This window comes from Urocampus carinirostris, chromosome 1, assembly GCF_059441175.1.
Source record: "Urocampus carinirostris isolate Australia breed hairy pipefish chromosome 1, RoL_Ucar_1.0, whole genome shotgun sequence".
NCBI classification, from domain to species: domain Eukaryota; kingdom Metazoa; phylum Chordata; class Actinopteri; order Syngnathiformes; family Syngnathidae; genus Urocampus; species Urocampus carinirostris.
Window position 1 is genome coordinate 70,855,569 of NC_142349.1, and position 16,132 is coordinate 70,871,700.

The 16,132-nt window shown below is 41.0% G+C and overlaps 1 protein-coding gene across 1 annotated transcript in view; it reads right to left on the minus strand.

The window, feature by feature from the left end:
- Nucleotides 1-697: 697 nt before the first annotated feature.
- The window catches only part of rnf31 (ring finger protein 31), a 65,558-nt gene continuing 50,123 nt past the window's right edge, over nucleotides 698-16,132 (minus strand). Inside the window, exons 19-24 of the mRNA XM_088350082.1 lie at nucleotides 11,455-11,567; nucleotides 8,686-8,796; nucleotides 7,311-7,359; nucleotides 4,883-4,979; nucleotides 2,267-2,432; nucleotides 698-2,191 (exon numbers count right to left, since the gene is read on the minus strand). Coding sequence (XP_088206208.1) covers nucleotides 2,141-2,191; nucleotides 2,267-2,432; nucleotides 4,883-4,979; nucleotides 7,311-7,359; nucleotides 8,686-8,796; nucleotides 11,455-11,567 — 587 coding nt within the window. The 3' untranslated portion in view covers nucleotides 698-2,140. The remainder of the gene's footprint in view (nucleotides 2,192-2,266; nucleotides 2,433-4,882; nucleotides 4,980-7,310; nucleotides 7,360-8,685; nucleotides 8,797-11,454; nucleotides 11,568-16,132) is intronic.

A 16,132-nucleotide genomic window follows, 5' to 3' on the forward strand; every position in this document is an offset into this window, starting at 1 on the left:
GCGATCTATGCAGAATGTGCAGTAAATCCTGGCTGCATCGCAGATTTTTATCATGCATTGTTTTCTACAGCCGACAACACACAGCAAATGCTATCGGAGGGGAGTGTGTTTGTGTGTGTGTTGAGTACTGACTTATTTATATATGTGAAATTCAATATGATCCAATTCGTTTTATATTTAGACCTTTTTCGTAAATTATGTATAAGAATAAAGCTAAATACTTGTGTAAATCTACTGTAATTAATGTTAATGTTCGATAAACGCAAAAAAGAAAAAAAAAATGACCAGAAGAAAAAATGCGGATACAAAGCAGTCACTAAATATGTATCTTTTTAATTCCCGAGGATTGTATCTGATCCGAGACATTCATCATTGAATTATTGCCCCTTTTTAATATTTTTTACATCACCTTTGTCAGGACCCAAGCGCAGGCCAGGGATCGTGAACAGTGGAGATGGCTGTCCAGAGTTGCAACCTCATTGCGCCCCGAAAACCCGTGCGGTTAAGAGATCCGTGAACTGTGAATCAAGAATCAGTAATAAAGGGAAGTAGTTCATGTTTCTGTTAAAGGAAACGGTTTCTTAAATTAAAAAAAATCAAATCATTAAAGTTAAGAATAAAACAAACACCTCAAAAGATAATCTTGAAGCCATTTTTTACAGAAAGTTCTAAAGACTCATCAAGTATTATTACTGAAGGCCATTGTCATTTTTAATGTTGCAAAAGGAATTTTTCCTAAAAAAAAATAATACATGAATAAAATAAAGAAATAAAAACACAGGAATCAATAACCGAAGGGATTGTTCAAATACCACATAAGTATAAATTAAAGCTGGCTGGCTATATTTATATATACCGTATTTTCCGCACTATAAGGCGCACCTAAAAGCCTTTATTTTTTTCAAAAGCTGACCATGCGCCTTATAATACAGTGCGCCTTATTTATGGATCAATATTAAGTCGCAACTAACTTGCAGCCGCCGACTAGATTTTCCCCCGAACGCCAAGTAGTCCGCGGTGTATGCTGGGATTTATTTACCGGCGTTTCATTGGCTAACCAATGTGTCAATCATCATTTGAATGGATCACTATTGGCTAAAGTCATTCGGAGGTCAATGGGAGGATCCTTTTTATCATTTACAGGCTGGCATTGGCTTGAACGGCAAAACAAAGCCTGCAATTGGCCAAAAAAGACGTGTCAATCATCAGTTGAATCGATCACTATTGGCTAAAGTTATTCGGAGGTCAAGAGGCGGATCCTTTTTATCATTTACAGGCTGGCAAAACAAAGCCTGCAATTGGCCGAAAAAGATGAATGTGTATAGCACGTGGCTGACACATACAGAAAGCATTTTTTTACTATTTTGTATTTGTAAATATTTTACTCTCCTGGATTTACTACACTCACGGATATAAGAGGACCACGACTGCACATTATTATGAACACAACGACTTCGGTGAGCTACTACGGCTATATATATTATCCCTGTATCTTGTTTCAGACTGAACTCGATGTTTCTGTGATAAGCGGTGCAGATAATGGATGGAATGGAGTGTCTATTTTTAAATTAAACTCAATTCCAAGTGATTATTGTCATATATACAGTGAAGTTGCGAGCGAAAAAGAAAATAGAAACTAAGGAATGGTTGGCATTTCTTGAATCCCAAGACTTTAACCTTCCGAATGATGGAACAATGCATTTGAGTGACATCGTACGGACACGGTTTCCGTACATGTCTGAGACACGTATTTGCTTCTTTGCAAGCTTTGGGAATGTTAAGGGGGTAATAAGTTGGACTGAACTATCTGACTGTTTTGTCCACGTTCCCATTGTATCGCCTTATAATCCGGTGCGTCTTATGTATGTCAAAAATAGGACCAAAAACTATTTTTTCGGGGTGCGCCCTATAACCCGGTGCGCCTTATAGTGCGGAAAATACGGTACATATACATATTACACGACAAACTGCAGTGGAATCACAAATACGTTTTTGGTAGGTTTTTTTTTTTTAATTCAGTCATTTTGTGTCCAAATTATACACATTTCTCATGTGCTTCATTAGATCCGAACGAACCACGAGTCGTTCAGGCAGGCTACATTCGAATCATCTCGACATGAGCGGTGGAGTTGGTCACTTGCTATTTCTTTCGCGGAACTTTGTCACCCAGTGGTACTTCGCCCATCAGTTTCTGCAGGTAAATAGAGAATGAGGTGGGTGGACGCTAGTGGGATGTGGTCTCTCCTTGATGAAGCAGTACGCTCACCTCCAGCATTCTGTTGTAGTAGTTGAAGCCTTCCTCTCCGTCTCTGCGGCCGTCGTCGACTTTGTACCTCCTGCAGGCCAGCAGCAGCTCATTGGAGCTGTAGAGTCGGGCCGGGTCGATGGAGTAGCTGTTGATCAAGCTGACCAGGTACTCTCTGTAATGCTTCCTGGATTTTAGAACACAAGAAAAGAACAGAAATAACAGTAAATTCCGGACTATAAGCCGCTACTTTTTTCCCAAACTTTCAACCCTGCGGCTTATTCAGTGATGCGGCCAATTTATGTCATTTTTCTAACGGCCGCCAGCGGCGCTCGAGTACAAAAGGTAAGATTTAGACCGCTGGAATATATGCGCCGAGGAAGACTGCAACTTCTTAGCTTGTGCACAAATTAAATTAGCGTAGACGTATCCTCATCGTGCAAATTGCAAAAAAAAAAGGCACATGACGCAGCTTTCAAGCTAAAAGCCATCGAGCAGTCCGATAAAGAAGGAAACAGAGCTACTGCACGTAAACTTTACTTTGAGAGCGTGTTGCTAGCGTGTTTTTGAATAGGGAGCGTGGGACGACGTCTATATGACAAAGTCTCTTTCCCCTACTGGGGAAGACAACTTTGATGACGCCAATTATAATAATAATAATAATAATAATAATAATTTCCTTGTATTGTCATTCTGTGTAACAATGTACACAGAACGAAATGTCGATTGCACCTGACCCGTTGTAGCGAGCCGATGCAGCCGCAGCCAACAGAGGGCGCCGCCGACCACTTTTTAAGTCTTAGGAATGACTCGGCCGGGGCGCGAACCACCGACCTCCCAGTCTCAAAGCGGGCGCCTTACCATCTAGGCTACTGAGCTGGTATAAGGAGGTAGATGAGAACGGTTTACCCTGATTTCTACATGTACGGTATATTTTGTTTAACAGACCCGTTTACTGTGTTGCGAGCGTGTTGGTAGTAGCGTTTTGCTACCCTTCACACGCACGGTTTGGGATGAAAGCAATAATATTATTATTAAAGCTTTGAAAACTCTCTCGGCGTACCCTCTTTCTTTGTAAATATGTGTAACCATGTATAGTATGTATTTGCAACTGTATATTTTTGTAATGTATTTATTTTAGAGACTTCTGATATGTTTTCCACGGGCGAATCAAAAAGAAGGGGCGAAAACAACGGGGGCTGACGGGAAGTGGAGTAAAGGTGAGACGTGTTTGTGGACGCAGCGGACAATAGTGGATGTATATTTTTCCCACCCTTACCTTTGGAAATATACATTTTTTTCCCTTGGATTATTTTCAACGGGACCCGGACTCAAACCTCACCCAGTCAAACCTTAAGTACTGGTATCATTTTCCGTTTATTTTGCCGGCTGTGGTTTTTAGACTGTGTACTTTATATTCAGTTACAATCGCGGGACTCAAAGTCAGGTTTGGGTTAATTTTGTGATTGTGTTACATGTTTTAATGTGGGCGCATGCGGCTTATATACAGGTGCGGCTTGTGTAAGTACAAAAGCAGTTATCCTCTAAAAATGTGGTGGGTGCGGCTTATAATCAGGTGCGCTCTATAGTCCGGAATTTACGGTACATGTCACCATTCAGTGACATTTGTCATGCTACATATCAGTAGAAAGCTTCAATTCTTGGGAATCTAGATGTGATGAACATTTTAAAATGTACTCATTATAAAACATCTTAATAATTTTATTAAAACAAATACGCAAACAATGTCCCCTTGTAGCCGTCACTTAATACCAACAGATAAAAAAAATCAGCCTAAAAGCATTTCTGCATTGTTGGACGTTCCTTGTCAAAATCCGTCTGTTTCGCCCCTAAATCCTGTTTACAAATAAACAGACTTGGCCTTTTTGATTGAGATCACTCTCTGCCAATTGCAACAGCCCGCATTAGCCTAAAGGGCCTTCCATTGATAAAACAGACATCGCCTCCTTAATCTCCGAAAATGGTGATTGACACATTGGTTAGCCAATGAAATGCTAGAAAAAAACCTTACGCAGATGTACGGAGTGTATTCAAACTAGACCAAAAAAAAAGTTAGGTAGAGATTCCACTATGTAAAAATAAATGCCACTCGTGATTCGTTTTACGTTGCGAGTGCATAATAGTGATAGAGACACGGAAAGATAAGTCAAACATTTACAACTCTTTCACAATGTCTAAAAAGTTGGCCAAGGTACAACACACTTTTGTCAAATATTTGAGTGTTGTAAACTGATCGTCTCCAAATTGGCACTTTTGGAAACGCCTAAATCTACCCTGAGAAAAATGTGGGAAGTAATTCAGCCAATAGTATTTCTGTATTTTCATGACGCCGTGACGCAAACCAATGGCAGACCAGCATTCTATATCACGACAATCAATAGCAGACAGGCATCTTGGAGATATAGCTTTTCATGAAGAACACTGTAAACCTTTTTATGTTTTTGGTCCCGCAAAAAGAATCATTGTTGATGTCGTATAGTGGGGAAAATTCTGTATGGTGTCACGCGGGAATGCCGTATCCCGGGAGTCTACTCCAGTGTATCATTAGCATATCAAATCAGATGAGCTAGCTTTGTCTTTCAATAGTGTTTCCGCCAATAAAATCAGGTTTCTTACTCGCAGAGTCCAGCGTGTCCAGTTATGGTTTGCCCTCCACAAGCTGAGTCAGGCTGCTGGCCGCCGTCATCCTTTTGCTCAATTACGCCACAAAGATCTTGAAGAAATTGAGGAAAAATTAAAAAAAAAAAGCAATGCACTGAGCATTTCAAATGACAAGACGTGGGAGCTTGAGCATCAAGCTCCCCCACTTGTATGCCCTAACTATGAGTTGTGCAGTATAGCAGTGTCTCAAATAACGTCTGCCCGGACGCCCAGGGTGTGGATCTTTTATGTCGGGCGTACGACTTACAAAACGTCTCCGCCCGGGTGGCCGACAACTTTAAAAAAAATAAAAAAAAGTAAGCAAAAGATAATTTTTTCAAATCAAACATTTGCTTTATTCCGATTTCTAAATCTTCGTTCGGTTTGGACATTTCGGAATTTCTGTTCGTTCAGCAATTTGCATACTCAGCAGCCGATCAGTAGCCTGCATCGAATAACTTTGTGCTTCCGGACTTTCCCGAGCCTTAGAAGATCGCGCATTTGTATATCATTTTCCAAAGTAGGCGCACAGAGAACACAAGAAAAATGGAGAAGTGGTTAGGAATCAAGCCAAAACCTCAGCCCCAGAAGAAATATTCAAAAGAAGCGAACAAAAAATATGACGCTCCAAAACGTAAACATACATTAAAAAGCATCGTGGAAGAGTTCACGTGGCTTGTAGCAGACGAGGCAACGCAAACATTGCATGAATGAAGATGAGGAAACACAGGTACATACTGATGGAAAACAGCGATGTCACATACATGCAATGAATGTTATAAGTAGATTTAGAATAAACTTAATTTTAAAGTGTTGTTCTTTTATATATTCTGATTATCAATCCATAATACTTTGCAACAACCTTTTTTTTTTGCGATTAGTCATCTTATTGTTGACAACTCTGAAAAGTTGCCTGCCCTGGGGTCCTCTAACTTTTTGTCATGAGTTTCAGACACTGCTACATTCAACTGACATAATTCGATTGAGTAGAATAAAAACAGAATAAAGTACTCTTGTGAATAAAACGTATTGATTTAGGGGATGCGTGCAGCACGGCGGCGCAGTGGTTAGCGCGTGTGCGGCACAGTTCTAAGGTCATGGGAACCTCCTGTGTGGGTTCAAATCCAGCTACCGGACTTCCCGTGCGGAGTTTGTATGTTCTCCCCGTGCTTGCGTGGGTTTCCTCTGGGCACTCCGGTTTCCTCCCACATTCCAAAGACATGCATTTCAGGTGGATTGGCCGGTCCAAATTGTCCCTAGGTGTGAATGAGCGAGAGAGTTGTCTGTCCCTGTGTGCCCTGCGATTGGCTGGTAACCAGTTCAGGGTGTCCCCTGCCCACTGCCTGATGATTGCTGGGATGGGCTCCAGCACCCCCGCGACCCTACTGAGGATCAGCGGTGCAGCTAATGAGATGAGATGAGATTTAGGGGATTAGTCAAGTCAAGTCAAGTCATTTTTATTTGTATAGCCCTAAATCACGAAGAGTCTCAAAGGGCTTCACAGATTGTTACACTATATTACACAAACTATTTTCAACCGACAAGAGGAGTAGGTTATTCGTATGCAATGGAGTAGAAGTGAGTTTTAAGTTTAGATTTAAACATTTCCACTGAGGTTGCAGATCGAATCTCAGGGGGAAGAGCATTCCACAGCACCGGTGCCCGGATGGAGAACGCTCTCGAACCAGCAGAAGACTTCTTTGCTCTCGGGATCATCAGAAGACCAGCACTCTCAGATCGTAGGCTTCGGACCGGGACATAGTGGCAGATCAGAGTAAAAAAAAAAAAAAAAACAATAGAAAAACAGCTGTATCAAGAAATATGTGAATTTTCTCTGGCACACGGATTGGAAACCTCTATTTATATACAGAGTTACAGACTGTCAATGTCAAGACAAACAATCTTTTTAAGGTTTTCCTTGCATCCGAATAAGACCCATGGATGTTTTTTTCCTGAATCGATGTAGGGTCTGAATCCCAGAATGACTTTCTAATTATATATCATCCATCCATCCATTATCTGCACCGCTTATCCTCATTAGGGTCGCGGGGGTGCTGGAGCCCATCCCAGCTATCTTCGGGCTGTGGGCAGGGGACAACTGGTGCCAGGACACACAGGGACAGACAACTCCCTCGCTCATTCACACCTAGGGACAATTTGGACCGGCCAATTCACCTGAAATGCATGTTTTCGGAATGTGGGAGGAAACCGGAGTGCCCGGAGGAAACCCACGCAAGCACGGGGAGAACATGCAAACTCCACACAGGAGGTTCGATCTCATGACTTCAAAACTGTGCCGCACACGCGCTAACCACTACGCCGCCGTGCTGCCTAATTATATATCACCGCCTCTCATTTGTAATGATTGCATTTCCAATATATATATGCTTTAAGAATCACCCACCTGTCTGTGTCCCAGGAGGGGGCTCAGTATTGTACGTGACTCCGTTGTTCTGTCATTTAAAAGAGAATTCTTTGTAATAAAGTAACACAGAGTAACTATAGAAACCAGGGGTCTCCAACTCGTGACCCCGGGACGATTTGCAGCCCTCAGGAGAAAAAGGAACAGAGTGTATGATTTGACTACTAAATGTTGCAGTATTCTGCCGTGCAACCGAAAACAAGTGCTAAAAATCACAAGTAAGAATGAAAACTTTGGAGTCTCATAGTGATCATACAGCACCATTTTTCTTCAATTTTTTTGCCTAGCCTTCCACCTATTTTTTTCGGGGTACTCATAGCAGCAAGATGGCAGACAATTATGTCATATCCCCCTAGGTGATGTTCAATCTATGTGAAATTAAAAAAAATGATCAAACTAAAGAGTATTTAAAGGTGGTGTCACGGTTGCCATGGTGCCCAATTGGCCTCGCCTGTGTGGCACCAGCTGCGGTTCGTTGACAGATTGGCTTCCCTGCTATTTAAACACAGTCCTGTCACTCTCCTTTTGTAAGTCCGTCAACGAACTTCTGCCCCGCAAGACGTGGGTTTCGACTCGGTCCTGTTCCTGTTGGTATTTCCTGTCCGGTATTGTTCCCGTTTATTTTGTTCAGTTTAAATTCGGTTTCCAGTTTTGTTTCCGTCTATTCTTGTCCTGTTTATCGTTTTCTCCAGTTTTCGTTTCCGTCTAGTTTGTCCTGTTTATTTTCGATATCCTCTTTCATTATCTATCCTGTCTGTCCCGTCGTGTCCAGTATCGACCCCATCTGATATCAACTCGGGCAATTGGTATCGATCTCGTCGGCCTCTGGCTTCCTATCCTTTCACGCCAGACTGCTGCCTAACGTGCATGACTCCCCATTTCCCGTAAAATAAAAGGCTGGTATGAGTAACGTCACGCGTTTGGGTCCTGATTGGGTTCTGGTTCTTGACAGGTGGTGTGCGTAACTTCAACTTGCTGACGCAATCTTCTGGCTAAAATCATCATTGCAGTGTCTGTCAGGCTACTTGTGTTGCTGTGCAAGTACGTGACTTTCTTAGATGCGCTTGAATCAACATTTCTTTTTTCATCTTTTTGGGGAATTGGGTTGGCATTTGGACTGTATTTTAAATAATCCTTTTCTTACTTTCACCACTCTCCATTCGCCCTACCCCTTTTTTTAACTATTTTGTGGAAAACCCAAACCCACCAAGACCCTAGCTCTGGTTCCCCTTAGGTAGATTGAGTTTGAGACCCCTGATTTAAACACTTCATATATTGTTCTAGCAATCAGAGGAATGTTGGCAGGCAAGTTCTTATCCAAATCAAAAACCTCAAGAAAATATGAGACGTCAGATACCTCCAACAAAGCCTGAAGTCTGCATGGTTCCCAGTCTCTCAAATAAAAGAGACAGTCCCTTGGATGATGGGCATGCAAGCCGGACACGGTACACTCATCCACGGCGCAAGTCTAGCGCACACAAAAAAACGGGGTTGTATCAAATCGTATGAAAGGAGAGAAAATGTAAGACTCAATGTTTATTATTTGTCACACTGTCGACACAATTAATGCTTTAGGCAGCAAAAGACGTCAAAGGAATATTTCAATCAGTGATGTGCGGTCAGGGGAGAAAGTATAAAATTTAAAATATATTAAATGGCTTGATTTGTTGAATGTTAAAGTTATTTTTAAACTTCACAATTTTTGGATCTTCTTTTTCAAAATCGCTGAAGTTGCTGCTGGATCTTAGTGCTGCCTTTGACACTGTGGACCATGATATCCTACTAGAACGGTTGGAAAAACTGATTGGTCTCTCAGGAACCGTCCTTTTATGGTTCAGAACCTACCTCTTAGATAGGACGCACTGTGTTAAATATGGTGAAATGACATCTGAGCCCTTTAGTGTTACCTGTGGTGTTCCGCAGGGTTAGGTAATTGGCCCCCTTCTTTTCAGCATTTACATGCTTCCATGAGGAGATATAATTTGCTAGTATATCAGTTTCCATTGCTACGCAGATGACACTCAACTATATCTTCCGATGGAGGAATCTGCCACACTAAACTGTGGGAATTTGGAGGCCTGCCTCACTGAGATAAAAGAATGGATGTCACTCAACTTCTTGCGCCTTAACTTTGAAAAGACCGAAATGTTAGTGATTGGTCCATCTAAATGCCGTGACTTGTTCACAAAAACTGCTCTGAACATAAATGTAATATCAACCAGAGTGACAGGCTTCTTCCATCTTTACGACATTGCTAAAATTCGTCCTATGCTGTCCCAGTCAAATGCGGAGATTATAATTCATGCGTTTGTTACCTCCCGTCTCGATTACTGTAATGCACTACTCTCCGGTCTCCCGAAGTCTAAAATCAAGAGCCTTCAGCTGGTACAAAATTCTGCAGCGAGGCTTTTAACAAAGACAAGAAAGTTTCACATGACCCCGATTTTAGCTAACCTGAATTGGCTCCCTGTTAGCTTAAGATATGTTTTTAAGGTTCTGTTGGTATTATACAAAATCATCCATGGACTTGCTCCCTCATATCTTGACTTGACTTCATACAATTTGTATGTAACGCAATACTGTCCTGGGCATCTGCAGATACGGAGTGAGGCATGCATTTCTCTGGCCTCAAAAAATGTTCATGGTTTAAGGATTTGTATTTTACTTTTGAATTTCACCATTAGAGCGCTTGATTTCGGGAAGCTAAGCAGGGTTGGCCCTGGTTAATACAAATATGGGAGACTCCCTGGGAATACCAGGTGTTGTAAATAGGTCATTTGGCGCACTCTCTGCTGCGACAGGACCGGTTGCAGCCCCTCTGATACAGTCAGTGAAAATAAAATTTAATAAATTGAATTATTATTATTAATTAGTATTTTCTGTTACTGTTAATAAAGCAAATATCTTTCTTAAATTGGTCCATATTTCCTGTTTATTCTCTGACACATTAATAAGGATTAAGGAACTTAAATCACTTTTATTGACAAACGATTTTTAGTTTCGTGGGGCCGGAGGTGCGCGAGAGGTTTTCTTCTTCCTAGGAAGTTGATGGGATAATTGTAAACAAATGTATTATTAATTTTCTACAATATTAGAATTAAAACTGGAATTAAAATTGTCTTAATTATATAGGGTTCCAACAGTTGAGTAAAATGTTTTCTTGCTTTAAACAGATTCATCACCTTGTGAACCACTCAACCATTTGCCTGAGAAGAGAAGCTGCTGCATTGTCATGTTTATTTTTCTCTGATCTTCTTGTTTGTTGTTTTACGGTGGTCTGTTTGATGTTTCTTATTTTACGATGGTCTGTTTGATATTTCTTCGTATGGTGGCTTCTGACTTTGTTTAACTCTCCTCCCCATCAACTCTGTGACTCAGCTGTTTGCTATAAAATAGGGGAGCTGTTGCAGCTCTAGTCAGATGTGAATCAAGCTTTCACTGTGAAGCATCTCCTCATAAGAAAATTGGATTATAGTTCTAGGATTGAATAGTATAAGCTGTGCTTCTGGGTTTGTGTACTGTGGTTCTGGATTTGTGTACCATCTATGAATGCACTGATCGCTGCTTGGCCCTGTGGCTAGGACCTTGACTCAGCCTCTTGGCTGGGAGCAAGTGTCTCGGCCTCTTGGCTTTGCAGTGTATTATGACTTGACCGATAACGGATAATGGATAATTGATAAAGAATATAGAACAATAAACCTCTACAAAATCCCCCCGCCCCATGAGAAAATTGGTGTCGCTTGTCTCTATGTTTTGTGTTTTATTCAGAGATGTAAGGTAATAGACCTAACAGAAGGCGTGGCAGAAAATAAAGGACAAGGACTGCATTACATTGACCTTTTTCATAATGAAGGTTTGGTGATCTCTTGGGGCTTTTATTCAAGAGGAGCAGTGCCTAGACTTAAAGTATAAGTTAAGGTAAGACAATAATTTGTTTTCCTATGTTACAGTTTATATATTGCTTTACGGCTCTACCAATCAATTTATAAATAAGATGTAGGTGCATTTTTCGTAAATTGGACTGTGCCTCACTAAACAGGAACCTCACCGTACGTCACTAATTTGAACTGATTGAGTGGAGTTAAAATATAAACCATTTTGAATGATGAAGAGTTGAAAAACTTACAGTATGGAAAGGGTTGTTGCAACCACTGCAGAACTGGTAACGGCACTGGGAGCAGCAGAAGTGCATGCAGCCTCCCTTGGACAGTGCATACTGGAAGCGACAGTTTGGACAAGCTGGAAGACAAACGGACGATGGCATTGGTGCATTTGGGTGAAGACATTAACTCGATAATTGCATATTCACAAAAGCAAGTTCTGTGCACTTAGTCAGGTTTTAGGCTTAATCCTAGTACTTCCTCTTTCACCTACCCACTTACACTTGTTCTCTTTCACCTACCCACTTACACTTGTTCTCTTTCACCTACCCACTTACCGTATTTTCCGCACTATAAGGCGTACCTAAAAGTCTTAATTTTTTTCAAAAGCTGACCATGCGTCTAATAATACAGTGCGCCTTATATATGGCTCAATATTAAGTCGCAAGGTCTCGCAACTTACGCAACAGCCGCCAACTCGATTTTCTCCCGAACGTGGAGTAGTCCGCGGTGTATGCTGGGATTTATATACCAGCGTTTCATTGGCTAACCAATGTGTCAATCATCATTTCAATCGATCGCTATTGGCTGAAGTTATTCGGAGCCCCGGATAGGCTAGAGGGCCAAAACAAACCCTGCAATTGGCCGAAAAAGATGTGTCAATCATCAATTAAATCGATCGCTATTGGCTGAAGTTATTCAGAGCCTCGGATAGGCTAGAGGGCCAAAATAAACCCTGCAATTGGCCAAAAAAAGATGACCGTGAGTAGCAAGCTTGCTAAAGTACGCCATAAAGAAACATGTTTCATTAGTCTGTATTTGTAAATATTTTACTCTCCTGGATTTACTACACTCACGGTTGTAAGAAGACCATGGTTGCGTATCATTATTGAACGTGAAAACTTAGGTGAGCTATGCGGCTTTATATTTTCCCGCTATCTTGTTTTAGAACGATCTTGATGTTGCTGTGATGAGTTGAGTGAATTCAAATCAATTCCAAGTGTTTATTGTCATATGCACAGTAAAGTTGCGAGCGAAAAATAAAATCGAAACTAAAGAATGGTTGGCATTTCTTGAATCCCAAGACTTTAACCTTCCGAATGATATTTGAAACGATGCATTTGAGTGACATGGTACGGACACCGCATCCGCACGTGTCTACGACACGTATTTGCTTCTTTGCAAGCTTTGGGAATGTTAAGGGGGTAATCAGTTTGACTGAATCATCTGACTGTTTTTGTCGACGTTCCCATTGTAGCGCCTTATAATCCTTCCACTTCTTTGGTGAGGGCAAGGGAACAATTCCTCTAGGAATTCGGAACGTACTTCTCAAGGTTTCTTCATTTTCCTCATGTTGAAGTTTTTGAGTTTTTCCTTGACCTCATGTAGGTTTTAGATCAGGGGATGGTCTCATAATAGTCTGTAATAATGGTCTGTGGTTTGCAATAACCTTGTGACGTAACATGCGAAAATAGTTGATTCGTTTTCTTTTTGATTTTTTTTTTAAATTTCCTTCACTTCAAAACAGTAACACTACAACAGGTTAAAACACTAATCTATAGTGTTCAATTATGAAAACGAAACAAGTATGTCATCAGAGAGTACTGCGCTTCACTGATGTTTATACTTCCTCATATTTCCTGTAGCCAATCGCTGAGGATTATGACTTTTCTTAGGGGGAACACGAGTTATGGATTGAACATTTTGTTGGAGAAGAGAAGCTGGATGTACTGTTTTCACCCCCGAAAATAGTATATATATTAAATTTGCTCTGCTATGCCTCGCACACATGTCAGAGAGGTATTGATGCGACACAGTAAAGCTATTCTACAACTACCTCTAAGTACATTATAATGAGGAATATAAATGGTTGTAATCTGTAATGTTGGCTGATTGAATATTATAGCATGGCTACTAGTAGCTACCGTAAATTCCGGACTATAAGTCGCTACATTTTTCCCTAACTTTCAACCCTGCGGCTTAATTAGTGATGCGGCCAATTTATGTAATTTTTTTTTACGTCCGCTAGCGGCGCTCGAGTGTTGCTACCATTAACTGCCCTGTCAAAGCTATATTATCATTATCAAAGCTTTGAAAACTCTCTCGGTGTACCGTCTTTCTTTGTAAATATGTGTAACCCATGTATAAAATGTATTTGCAACTGTATATTTTTGTAATGTATTTATTTGTATTTATTTTAGACACTTATTCTGATATGTTTTGCACGTGGGAACGAAAAATGAGGGGCGGAACAAACGCGGGGTGCCGAGTTTAAGTGGGGACCGCTAAAGGTGATGGACAGACAAGGAAAGAAGAGGGGGTAAAAAGTTGGTTAACGAAAAAGGAGTTGTGTGAGTAAATGTGTTCATCTGATATATTTTTCCCACCCTTACCGGTACCGGTATCATTTTCCATTCATTTTGCCGGCTGTGATTTTTGGACTGTGAACTTTAATGAAGGACTTTTAGTTTCAATCGCAGGACTCGAAGTCGGGTTTGGGTAAATTTTGTGTTTGTGTTACATGTTACATGTGGGCGCATGCGGCTTATATACAGGTGCGGCTTGTGTATGTAAAATCGGTTTTCCTCTTAAATGTGGTGGGCTTATAATCAGGTGCGCTCTATAGTCTGGAATTTACAGTAATTATTGGGTCTTTTTTTTCCAATAAGGCCAATAAGTAACCGTGACATCATATTTGGCCATTATTGACCGGTGATCAGAACCACCTTTATTAGAGACAGACAGACAGATACTTCATTCATCCACGTAGGGAAATTCACACTTCCAGCAGTATCCTTGTGTTGAGAAATAAAATAATAATAAAAAAAGATATGGAATACAAAAATACCCAATGTAACGTCTTGATATTTAGATTATTTAAATAGTGCCACAGACAATACGCACTGTAATAAAAATAGGGTAGCATGCAAATGTGGAGGTCGGGTTTAATGTGGGCTTTAACTCCCTCGGGTGGAGTTAAAGAGCCTCATGGCATGAGGAAGAAATGATCTCCTCAGTCTGTCCGTGGAACAAGACTGTGACAGCAGTCTTATCATTATTATCATTATCATTATCATTGTGTTGCTACAATAAAATTAGGGTTGTGCTCCAGTTAGCAAAGTATACAGTATAAAACAATAATAAATGGGAAAATAGTAAGTAATTGCATCTACTCAGAAGTGTCCACATATAAAATAGAAACTATACACAACAGGGATATTGCACTTAGAACTGTATTCCACAACTGTGTTTTAGTGTGTTAATAGCTTTGAGGAAGAAGTTATCCCACAGTCTGTTCGTTAAGGCTTTGTGGGATCTGAACTGTCGTCCCGTATGGTACCGGTTTTAAAAGGATAATCATTGTGGATCCCGAAATTTCTACGGAAATTATCGACGTGCTGGCCCGCAGGCTCGATAGAAATGCCTTTGGGATGAACGAGGCAACAACGAATGAACATAGTGTAAACACTGACGTTTAACGCCTACACCAGGAGTGTCAAACTCATTTTAACCCGGGGGCCACACGATAAGACAAACATTCTGTCGGGGGCCGGACTAGTAGATTAAAGAGAAAGAAATAGAGAGACAAAGCAATAAGAGAAAGAGGGAGGGAAAAGGAAAGAGGGAGGGACAAAGAAAGAAAAAAAAGAAAGAGGGAGAGAGCGTGAGAAACAAAAGATAAAAAGTCATGAGAGAGGGGGGAAAAGAAAGGGAGAGGATGATAGAAATCCAAAGAGAAATAGAAAGACAGAAGGAGAGAAAGGAGAATAGAAAGCACGAAGGGTATGAAGAGAGAAAAAGAAAAGAGAGAAAAGGAAAAAAGGAAGTTAGAGCAAAAGAGGTTACAAGACACAAAGAGAGAAAGAGACAAAGAGCAACAAAGGAAGAGAAAAAGAGACACAGAGAGTGAAAGAGACAGTGTGGGAGAAAAGGGGGAGAAAGAAAGGGAGAGGAAGAAAGAAATCCAAAGAGAAATAGAAAGACAGAAGGAGAGAAAAGAAAGAGCGAAGGGTAGGAAGAGAGAAAGAGAAATGAGAGAAAAGGAAAAAGGAAGTTAGAGCAAAAGAGGTTACAAGACACAGAGAGAGAAAGAGAGAAAGAGCAACAAAGGAAGAGAAAAAGAGAGACACAGAGAGTGAAAGAGATAGAGAGTGAGTGGGAGAAAAGGGGTGGAAAAGAGGAGGGGGGAGAGAGAGAGAGAAAGAAAAATAAATACAGGTAAAGTGTCTTTGTTCGAGGCAACTGGATTTGGCAACGTCAAGTTGACATATTTCAACCTGCAGCTTGTTTTTCTCTTGCGCTTCTCTGAGTGTTGTCTCGCGGGCCGGATTCAATCCCTTAGCGGGCCTGATCTGGCCCGCGGCCTGCCTGTTTGACACCTGTGGCCTACACTATATCAAAAAAAGCTGCCGCAAACTTTTTGACCTCCAGAAGCAACGTCAGGAACAGAACAAGACATAAACGCTCGCTGCCCTTCAGTGGCTACTGTGAGGTTTAAAATTGATTTTATGATTGTCTTTAAAGCCCCCTAATGGTCAGGCAGGCTGTAGCCGATATTTCAAGGCTGATTGCGCCAAATGAGCCTGTCTGTGTATAAGAGTAAAGATTTACTTTGGATCTACTACTAGTAAATGACACGACAAAAAGTCATTACTGTACTGTTTAAATAGCCGGAACCAAAGATGAGTACGTGCCGAGTTTATG